The 10364-nt window shown below is 32.5% G+C and overlaps 1 protein-coding gene across 1 annotated transcript; it reads left to right on the top strand.

The window, feature by feature from the left end:
• Positions 1 to 1768: 1768 nt before the first annotated feature.
• Positions 1769 to 6179, top strand: LOC106769548. The gene is made up of 3 exons (XM_014655209.2): positions 1769 to 2188; positions 2272 to 4237; positions 4498 to 6179. Exons 1-3 carry the CDS (start codon positions 1828 to 1830, stop codon positions 5624 to 5626), a joined length of 3456 nt encoding a protein of 1151 aa, XP_014510695.1. The 5' UTR covers positions 1769 to 1827; the 3' UTR covers positions 5627 to 6179.
• The last annotated feature ends 4185 nt before the right edge of the window (positions 6180 to 10364 follow it).

Below are 10364 nucleotides of genomic sequence, written 5' to 3'. Positions count from 1 at the left end.
TCTTTTCTATTCACCTCTACGCCGTCATTGAAAATCATTTGAAATGAGATTATGAAGGTCAAAATGAAGATAACGGTTGGTTCACTGTGTTTATAATTATGTGAAGACGATGAAGATGAAATTGATGGGTGAAAAAAATGGCAAAAACATTAAGATCAATAAGAACTGCAATAGCTCAAGAGAAAAGGATGAAAGAGGTTTAGGATTTTTAAATATATTTTATTTATAGATAAAATGGGACGATACATTTTATAGGATGCGAAGAAGAAAATAAGAGAATGTATGAAGAAATAGTCGAAGTAATGACATGAAATCGAAAGAATGTGCTACCCCATTCTCTAATTGTTATATATATATATATATATATATATATATATATATATATATATATATCAACTTTTATAATTTTTATATATTTATTTCATTTTTATATTTTATAAAGTCATATAAACATTTATTCTACTGAATAAAGTATTTCTCATGTTACAAATGAAGCTTTACAATAAATTATAATATAAATTATATGTCTTACTTGTTGAAGATAATGATTTGCATTTCATAATATATAAGGAAGGACGAGAAATGTATATAGTTTAATTTAAGAACGAAACATAATTTCAAAATAATTTGGAAATGAAAAAGTTGTGAATTGTTTGAGAGAAACAAATTTCTGTTGGAGTGAATTTAAAATAAATTTTCTATAATGTTATTTATTCTTAAAGAATTAACACAACAATAATTTATTATTTTAGATAAATTAACACTGCAAACAAGCTTTTGCGTTATTTTATTTAAAGAATCAACACGATAAAATTTAGTTTTCGTTGAGTCAAATTGTTTAGATTTTTTAAAATTTGAAAGGGTGCAAATAGCAGGGTCCACGTGGATCGGATGTAGGCCTAAGCCCAGAGGATCATCAATTGAATTACTGGTTTTAATAGAAGACCACTAAGTCTTCCTCTTCTGGTCAAAGAAAATTATATTTTGCATGAATTCTTAAAAGATTACACTTTTTATAATTCAGTCTCTAAACTTATAAGTTCACTAGAAGTAAATTTTTTTACTAATGGTTGTTAAGATTGAAAAATTAAATTTTTGAATAAGTTCAGTGGATGTGGAATAATAATCTAATAGTTTAATAATCTATTTTAGTTATCTATATCCATGTGTTTATGAGGCATATTTTATGATAAATTAAGTATGTCATGATAGAATTGAAAAACCTAATTGAATTAATAAGGTTTAAATCATTTTTTGTCTCTCTAAGTTAAGTTATGTTCAATTTAGTTTCTGTTTTTAAAAATGTCAACTTTTAGTCCCTGATATGAAAAATGTATAAAATTAGTCACAAGTTTTTCATTAAGTGATTTGTTGTTCATAACACATTCCGTTAACAAATCACAAAATATTAGATACTTAGCTATGAAAATTTATGATTTGTTAGTTTATTAACAAATTTGTTGTTCATAACACCTTCTGTTAACAAATCACAAAATATTGGATACTTATGTATGAAAACTTGTGATTTATTGTTAAAATGCTCTCAGGAGAACTAATTTGATATATTTTTTCATATTAAAAACTAAAGATTAACATTTTTAAAAGCAAGACCAAAATGAAAATCAAAACTTAACTTAAAAAAAAAATTAAACCAATTAATAAAAGAATAAACAAAATGTTTTCGACTAATTAATAAAAGAATAAACAAAATGTTTTCGACTTTTAAAGCTTGTATTTTTTATTTTATTCTTCTTAAAACCTAGGCCAGGGTAGAGCAAGGGTTTTAGCTGAGAAGCAGCGATCTTCTCCTGGTTCGGAGACACAGCCATGGCAACCGTTTCGCGCTTGTTCGTGATCCCAGCGGCGAGGCCCGTTCTCGCCAGAACCATATTCTTCATGTCCTCTTTCTCAGCTCGCACGTTCGAACCGTGCGAGTCACCTTCCCCTGCGCGCTCCCAGGAAGAATCGCGAAACGTGAGGGTTTGGGCATGGTGGGACTTCAAGAACTGCCACGTGCCCCCGGATTTCGACGCTTCCAAAGTCGCACCGGCAATAATGGAGGCAGTGAGAGCAAACGGAATCAAAGGACCTCTCAGCATCACCGCTTTCGGCGACGTTCAACAACTCCGCAGGGCTCATCAGGAAGCACTCGCCTACACCGGCGTTCGCTTCATCCACGTCTCTGACGGTTTTTGTTCCTCATCGTCCCTCACTATTATTCTCTTTCTCTTTATTTTCCCATCTTTCATTTACTATAATGTCCGGTTGCAGAGGGAAGAAACAGTGCCGACATTCTCGTTGATCTAATGTATTGGGTTTCTCAGAACCCTCCGCCGGCGCACATATTTCTGATATCCGGCGATAGAAACTTCGCTGGCACGTTACACCGCTTAAGAATGAGTAATTACAATATATTGCTCGCTACGCCGGAGAAAACTCCCAGTGTTCTCCACAGTGCTGCCACGATAGCCTGGATGTGGGATTCGTTGCTCAACGGAGAAAATCTTACTGGAAATGTCCTCAACCACCCTCCTGACGGGCCTCTTGGCTCTTGGTATGGAAGCTACAAAGAGCCGGTGAGGGTGGCGGATCTGGCGACGGAGGAACCGGTCACAGTTGCAGCTCTGCAGGCTACCTCGTTGCCCAATGTGGAGGTCTGCCCTTCTAAGAGCACGGTTCCTAAGTCGGTTTTGGGTAAGATTTGCAATATTTTGAGTTTGCATCCCGAAGGAATGGAGATTGCTCATCTTTGCGCTGAGTTGATGAAAATTGATGCGTGTTTGGATAAGAACTGGTATGGACATAAAAAGTTTTCCCGCTTTCTGTTATCGTTGCCACAGGTAGATCTTCGGTCTATTAGTGATGGTTCTCTTCGTGTACATTTGGTTCCTGTGCAATCCATGGAACCATGTAAAAGCTCTTTGGGATCAACAGTTTCTGATGCTACGAATGAGGAGAAACGATGTGCAGCGGCACCAAAAGTAAATGGCGAGGGTAAAAGTAAGGTTAGGGATGCTGACAAGAAATTGTCAAATGCTACGAATGAGGAGAAACGATGTGCAGCGGCATCAAAGGTAAATGGCGAGGCTAAAAGTAAGGTTAGGGATGCTGACAGGAAATTGGCAAATGCTACGAATGAGGAGAAACGATGTGCAGCGGCATCAAAGGTAAATGACGAGGCTAAAAGTAAGGTTAGGGATGCTGATAGGAAATTGTCAAATGCTGAAAGGAGTATGGGGGACTATTTAAAATCAGTACAACCGGGGCCTTCAAAAGGGAGACCTGTTGAGGAAAATGAGTTGCGGAAGTCTGCTGTGGCTTGTGACAGGTTTGTGGATGTGGCTAATGCTCCACAGTCAGAAACTGAACTGCCACATGAGGACAGCAAAGATTCCAAAACTAAGATGGATACCCTAAAAAAGAGTTCTAAAAAATTGTCTGATAATAACACTGGTAGGTCTAAAGTTGCTGGTATGGAAAAACATACTACTAAAGATAATCTCTCTGCTGGAAATGATCAATCGATGGTGGAAAACAATGTTATGGCTAATTATGAGTCTGGAAATTTTGAAGCAAAGAATGAATGTGAGAATCTAACTAGTAAGGAGGTTGACGAAGTTTTTCCAAGCCTATCTACACCAATTGATTGCTCTGAGGCTGCCCAAAAGCCTGGCGGAAGCGCTGAAACTAATAAAACAAGTCCAACACTGTTTCACTGGATTAAACGGTGGTGGCCATTTGGGAAAAACAATGAAAAATATGATGATTTGACCGCTCATCAAAAGGAGGGAGTTAGTCATGTTGAGGATTCCAAGTTATCTGAATTGGAGAAGACTGTTAGTCAATCTGAAGAGGTCAAATCATCTGAACTGGATCACACTTTAAGTCAATCTGAAGAGCCCAAGCTACCAGAACTGAATCAGAATTCTGGTCATTCAGGAAAGCCTGAGTTAAAATATAATGATTTGACGGCTCATCAAAGGGAGGGAGTTAGTCATGTTGAGGATTCCAAGTTATCTGAACTGGTGCAAACTGTTAGTCAATCTGAAGAGGTCAAATCATCTGAACTGGATCACACTGTAAGTCAATCTGAAGAGCCCAAGCTACCAGAACTGAATCAGAATGTTGGTCATTCCGGAAAGCCTGAGTTATTTTCCAGTGCTTCCTTTTGGAATGATATGGAATCTTTTATGTTTGCACCCAAAGGATCACTTCTTTTCTCCCAGTCAAGAAGCAGGTTAGTGTGCAAATTAGTTTTGTTCAGATCTTGTAAATTTTCCCGTGTTTTGGATAGTAAAAATCTTTAGGCCACCACGTATTCATTCGTTCCTTGTTCTAGTCTAAGTCTCAACTACCAAAGAGAAGAAAACATTATAGCAAACTAATTATATCACAAAGTCCGTTGAAAAAGTGTACCTTTGATATATATGTAATCATTGTGTAGCTACTCTGTGAAAGCGTAATTTAATCACTTTTGCTACGTATGATTTCTGCCAGGGAGGATGTGGCGCAAAGGTTACAAGATGGAGGACCCCTGCTTCTCAGATCACTTCCCAAAAAAGATATCCTTCAATTGGTTGATATGTTAATAGCAGACAAAAAATGGTTGGAGGAAAGGCCGTCCCAAGCATTTCCTTTTAAGCTAACTCAGCCAGTTCATAAGAATTTATCGGTGGACCAATCCCGTAGTGGCAATGGTTTGAGATCGATCTTTCTACGCAGATCATCACAATCTCTAGAACATGATGTGGGGAAACACAATCAGAGTGTTCCTCATACACCAATTTCTGCAGCGGCTGTTGAAACAAAACATTTTGAGAGATCTAGAAATGATATATTGGATGACTGTCAGAAACTTGTTAATGAGATATTAAGGGAACACCCAGAGGGATATAATATTGGTGCTTTCCGAAGACTATTTGTTGATAAGTATGGCTATCATCTTGATTTACAGAAGCTTGGTTATCAAAAATTGGTAGCCTTGCTACAGATAATGCCTGGGGTTAAATTGGAGTCTACTTACATTTATCCTTCTGTTCCTGCTGTATGTGATTCTGATTCGGATACTTCTATCCTCAAAAGTAAAGCAACAGCTGATAATCATGCAGTCTCCAACTCAGATAGCGAATTATCTGAGTCAACCCTGAAAGATGATGACATGGAATCTGAATGGGAGGAGTTGGGTCCTGTTTCTATAAAAAATTTTGACAAGAGTGGTTTGGGTTATGAACTTGTTGTATCAGATGACGATACTTCTGCATCTGAAGGAGACCACTCTTATTTAACTCAATCTGAAGAGCAGAGGAAATCAATTTGTAATGAACGGGACAGTTCGTTTTGGCAAACTATGGATTTGTGGCACAGCTGCAAGGAAGGAGAGAATGGTGTCAAGAAGTCAGACAATGTTGACAGCTTGAGTGTTTCTGTGGCTCATATTTTAAATTCATCCCCTGACCCAGCCATTGTTTTCCCTTCCAAAACATCAAATTGCAGAGATAAACAAAGGTCTCACAAGAACTATTCTTTCGTTGTTGATCAAGTCTTACATGACAAGGACAAGCTGATTGGTGACTTCAAGAAAACTGATGAGTCAATGCAAAAACAGAGTAGTTCCTGCTGCAAGTAGAACCCGAGTCTTAGACTTCCATAATAAGAAATTTGGGATTCCTGGTCTAAGATTACAGACAGAACGAGATGGTGGTACTATTCTTCACGCGAAGGAATTACTATTTTAGCTAGCCAGGCCCTGACATTTCAATTGAGTAAGATTCAGATGGTTGCTAGTTGCAACTCCAGAAATTCTTCCCATTTTTACATTTACTATATTGCGACTCTTTACAATTGGAACAGTTCAGTTTTATCTCACTGGGAATAGGAAATTGTTGACTGCTGGAGCATGTGAGTTTTGGTGTTTACGTGCTGTCTTGGCAGGTGATAGTAGTACAGGAACATTAGTAACACTCCTTCGAATAAACAGGGCCATCCCTTTTCTTTTCCTCCCCATTTGGTTCTTGGCCCATCGGCACTACCTCTGCTATTTCACTAGCTAACGATGACCCCGTTTCTAATTATCATGTGTAACCACGGTTAGTCTTTTGTTTTTAACCTAAAAGATTTTGATATATGTGAATTTTACAACTTTAACGTTGTATATTAGTTTTCTGGGAATGTTTACTGTTCTCAATGTTGTCATTCATGTGCACACTCTACTGCATCTGCATTCCGTGGAGCACGATGTTCCGAGTAGTGTGTTAAATTGGTTTTGTTAAATACTTGAGTTGAATTATGACCTATGTGCAAAACTCTAAAATATCCTATAATAACAAGATTAAATTTTGATAATTTGACAAAGTTCATTTCTATAAACATTAAAATTCTTCAATAATAAGAAGATTCTGTTTGTGTAAATGCATTTAATCAATTACTTTGATGTGTAGAATAATAATATCTTAAAAATAAGGGAGAGGAGAGGCTCGTAATTATGTGTTAAATATGTAATAGAAGGTTTAAAATTAAGTAGTTAATATATTAATCAAGGTGCATATAAGTAATATTGCTCTTCATTATATTAAAAAACTATTATTCATGATCTAAGAAAAAAACATTTTTTTTTCTTTCATCTAATTTCCATTGACCAAAATTTTAATTTATTTATAAAGCTAAAACCTATTAGTTAGAGTACATGTCTTTTTTTAATATCATTAATCTCATAAAGATTTAATTATATCTTATATTCATTTAACTAGTGGCTCTAAAACATAAAGTGTTAGGAATTGAAAAATTTTACAAAAAAAAAGTGTTAATGAATATAATAATATTTGTTGAAAGAAAATACTCATTTTTTTTCTTAAGAATTTTCTATTGATGTATACGATAATATTAGCAATTTAAAAGTCTAATTTAAATCATTTACGTCTATATGTATATATGCATTACGTAAATTAATAAATAAAATATATTTTTATCTAATAAATACTATCACATTTATATGATATTATCTTACAATACTCCTATGTAAAAAAGTAATTTAAAAAAAAATTGTTTTTCATTGTTATTATTTGTATATTATAGGTTTAAATACGTTTTTATAATCTAAATTATAGCTATTTTGGAATTCGTATTTATTTAAAACTTTCATGTGTTTGTTCTTTATATTTTAAAAATAAATAGATTTAGTCTGATTTTTATTTATATTTTTGTCACGGATTGTTATTAATGTGTCATTCTCTCTCTTCTTAGTTGTCTTTTCTTAGTTGAAACTTGTTACATCTTAATGTTATTTAACTTTGATATGTTTCTGGAACAATAATTGTAGACTAGTAAGTGAATTTTGCAAAGAGTTTACCCTTACTTTTTAGTGTAACCAGTGTTGCATTCATAAATGCTAAAGGTACTCAAATTATTGTGATTTACTCTTTACAAGGAAGAATAATCATACATATAAAGAATATATAAATTAAAAATATAATATTATAAATATAATTATATTATTCTTTAAACTTAAGTATTATTGTTATTTTGAAAACTATGTTTAATGTAGTTGAATTTTATTTGTTTACATTATTTTTTTTAAATTATTGTAAAAAATAAAATACTCGATTAGAAAATATTTTGGTTTAAACCCCTTTTTGGTTCCTAAGTTATAAGCGGATGTTCAGTTTAGTTTCCGTTTTTAAAAGTATATACATTAGGTCCTCATGTTTTGCAATTTGTGTCAATTTAGTTCCTTTGAACCATCTATTTGGCTTGAAAATTGCAAGTGGACACGTCATTTTGAGTTGCAATTTTCAAGCCAAATAGATGGTTCAAATGGAGTAAATTGATACAAATTGCAAAACATGGAGACCCAATCTAAACACTTTTAAAAACGGGTACTAAACTGAAAATTCCCGGGACCAATTAAGGAAGTTGGTCCTTAATTATTTTACTGAGAAGTCCCTTTTGACCCAATCTATATTTTGAAGTTACTTTTAAATATTAAATTTTATTATTTTATATCATTATAGTTTTAAATTTATCAATCTCGCTATATTTGAAAATTTTAAATACACTTTCAGTTTACCCTTTTTATTTTTTTTTTTCAATTCATTTTTTCCTCTTTCATCACCACCAATAAATCGCCCACAGCAAAATCAGTCCAACCTGGCCATCATTAACAACTTCACTATCCGTAAATATAGGTCTAACTTTCGTATCTACTAGTCTTATAATGCATGGGTTTATTTTTATTTTTTGATTTAGATTAAGCAAATTAATATAATTATTGCATTCAAATAAATAATTTATTTATGTAATTATATCTAAGTTTCATAATTATATATAATATCTAAATAGTAAATTTGATAATATAAGAAAAATATAATAATTATTTATTATTATTTTTTATAACGAAGTAATTCAAAATAATAGTAATATTTAATATTTAATTTTTTATATTAAATAATTTATTACAGAAAATAAATCTATGAATACTAATACTTATATGAGAGTGAGATAAACTCGTACAAAGCTTCATACATTCATACAACAACACAGGACACCATTATGTAACCTCTACACAAGGGTCATGAAATTACATTCGTCAATACCATTCAAATAATCACCCATTTATTCATTATCATAATATTTTTCTCATAATTATATATATACATATGTACACACATATATATAGAGAGAGAAACACACACACTTTACACAAACATGGCATACTATCACAAGAAACGTATGATTATACATTAAACAACACGAAACACACTTACAAGTCATCAGAGGTCACAAAATAACACAATTTTCTTCGTAGCAACTTGATACTCGCACTTAAGCTAGGAGAACAACTTTGAAACCCTCACAAACAACTCTGGGAGGGTTCAAAATCCCCAAAACGACCTAAAGAACATCCAAAACTGATATCCGAAACCCTAAATTTGAGATCTCGAAAATTAAAAGAACCAAAAGCTACAAAGTTGCGCTCAGTGCCTAGGCGCCAAACCTCTGGAACAGGGCGCTTAGGGGGTACCCAGGGATGCTCATGGAAGTTCCTCTTACAAAAAGGGCGCCTAGGGGCCCATGGAGGGCGCCCAAAGCTGCACAAGGTTCCAAAATTCGTCTATTTTTACTTTGATGACCATTTAAATAAGTTTAAATGATTCCTAAATACTCTTAGACACTGAGAAACATCTAAAAACGTACCTCTAGCTTGAATTGACCACTCTAACCCCAAATTGACCTATGAAAACCCAATTTCACTCCTGTAAGCTACCCAATTTCAATTTTACACCTTCGAAATTAGTATATAACTTGCATAAACCCGTCCAAATATACTTGTTAGCACTGTCTAAAACCTCAGATTTATCCCAATTACTTTACTTCTCGTTTTCACCCATGAAAGCCTTTAAAATGGGCTAAAATCTCAACCTATGAAGACATTTACCATTTCCTAACAAATTTTACTGGTTTAAGCACGTAGGCAAGTCCTAATAGGTGTGATAATATACCTCTAACCTTCCAAAGCAGTGAATCACACTTACCTCAACATTTTACTACTCGACACTCTCTTTTATACCAAAAATACTTGAAAAAATATTTAATTCACACAGTTTTTAGGCATCTAACCCTCCTAACAAGTTTTAAATTAACTCATGATAGTACTAAAGTAGTTCTCATCACATTCCTATTCCTATTTGTAAATTTCACTATCCAAAAGCCTCTTTTTAAATTTAAAATCTAAGTAACTTGATTATTACTTTGTACCGTCATTTGAATTTTGTTTCAAACAATGAAATATCCTCATCACACAAATAAAAAATTTCATGAAACATATTTAAATGGAATATCCTTTGAAAATGCAATGATATTTATTATTATTATTATTATTATTATTATTAAACTTTTAATGTTTATAAAACTTATTTAAATAAATAATTAAATTTAAAAATAAAGCATATTTGTATATACTAATATTATAGTATAATGTTGAAATACACTCTATTTTATTGTTTATACTATAATAGTAATTTAAACAACAAATAGATTTTATTTAAACATGATAATATTTTAAATTATCAGGGTCAATTTAACTATAAAAATGATATATAACATTATAAAATTGGGATAAAAAATAAAAATAAAAATCTTAAGCGGGTTTTATAATTATCCCTAAAATGTTATATTTCATTAACAGTTTGCTTTTAATAAATTAAATACTAATTTTATATCTTTATCCACAAATATATTTTCAATAGTTATTTTTTTTAAAATACCATGGACATTTTTTTATGATGTTGATGTGTATCATTTTAATGTTTAACTTTAACTGCATATTTTTATCTTTAATTATTATTTTTAATTTAATAAATATTTATGGA

This window comes from Vigna radiata, chromosome 7 (assembly GCF_000741045.1).
Source record: "Vigna radiata var. radiata cultivar VC1973A chromosome 7, Vradiata_ver6, whole genome shotgun sequence".
Taxonomy (NCBI): Eukaryota; Viridiplantae; Streptophyta; class Magnoliopsida; order Fabales; family Fabaceae; genus Vigna; species Vigna radiata.
This window is presented reverse-complemented; position numbering and strand designations above follow the sequence as displayed.

Coding starts and splice junctions, on each gene's coding strand:
- LOC106769548 (XM_014655209.2), top strand. CDS start 1,828: ATGGCAACCGTTTCGCGCTTGTTCGTGATCCCAGCGGCGAGGCCCGTT. Junction 2,189..2,271: donor CTTCATCCACGTCTCTGACG/GTTTTTGTTCCT, acceptor GTCCGGTTGCAG/AGGGAAGAAACAGTGCCGAC. Junction 4,238..4,497: donor TTCTCCCAGTCAAGAAGCAG/GTTAGTGTGCAA, acceptor GATTTCTGCCAG/GGAGGATGTGGCGCAAAGGT.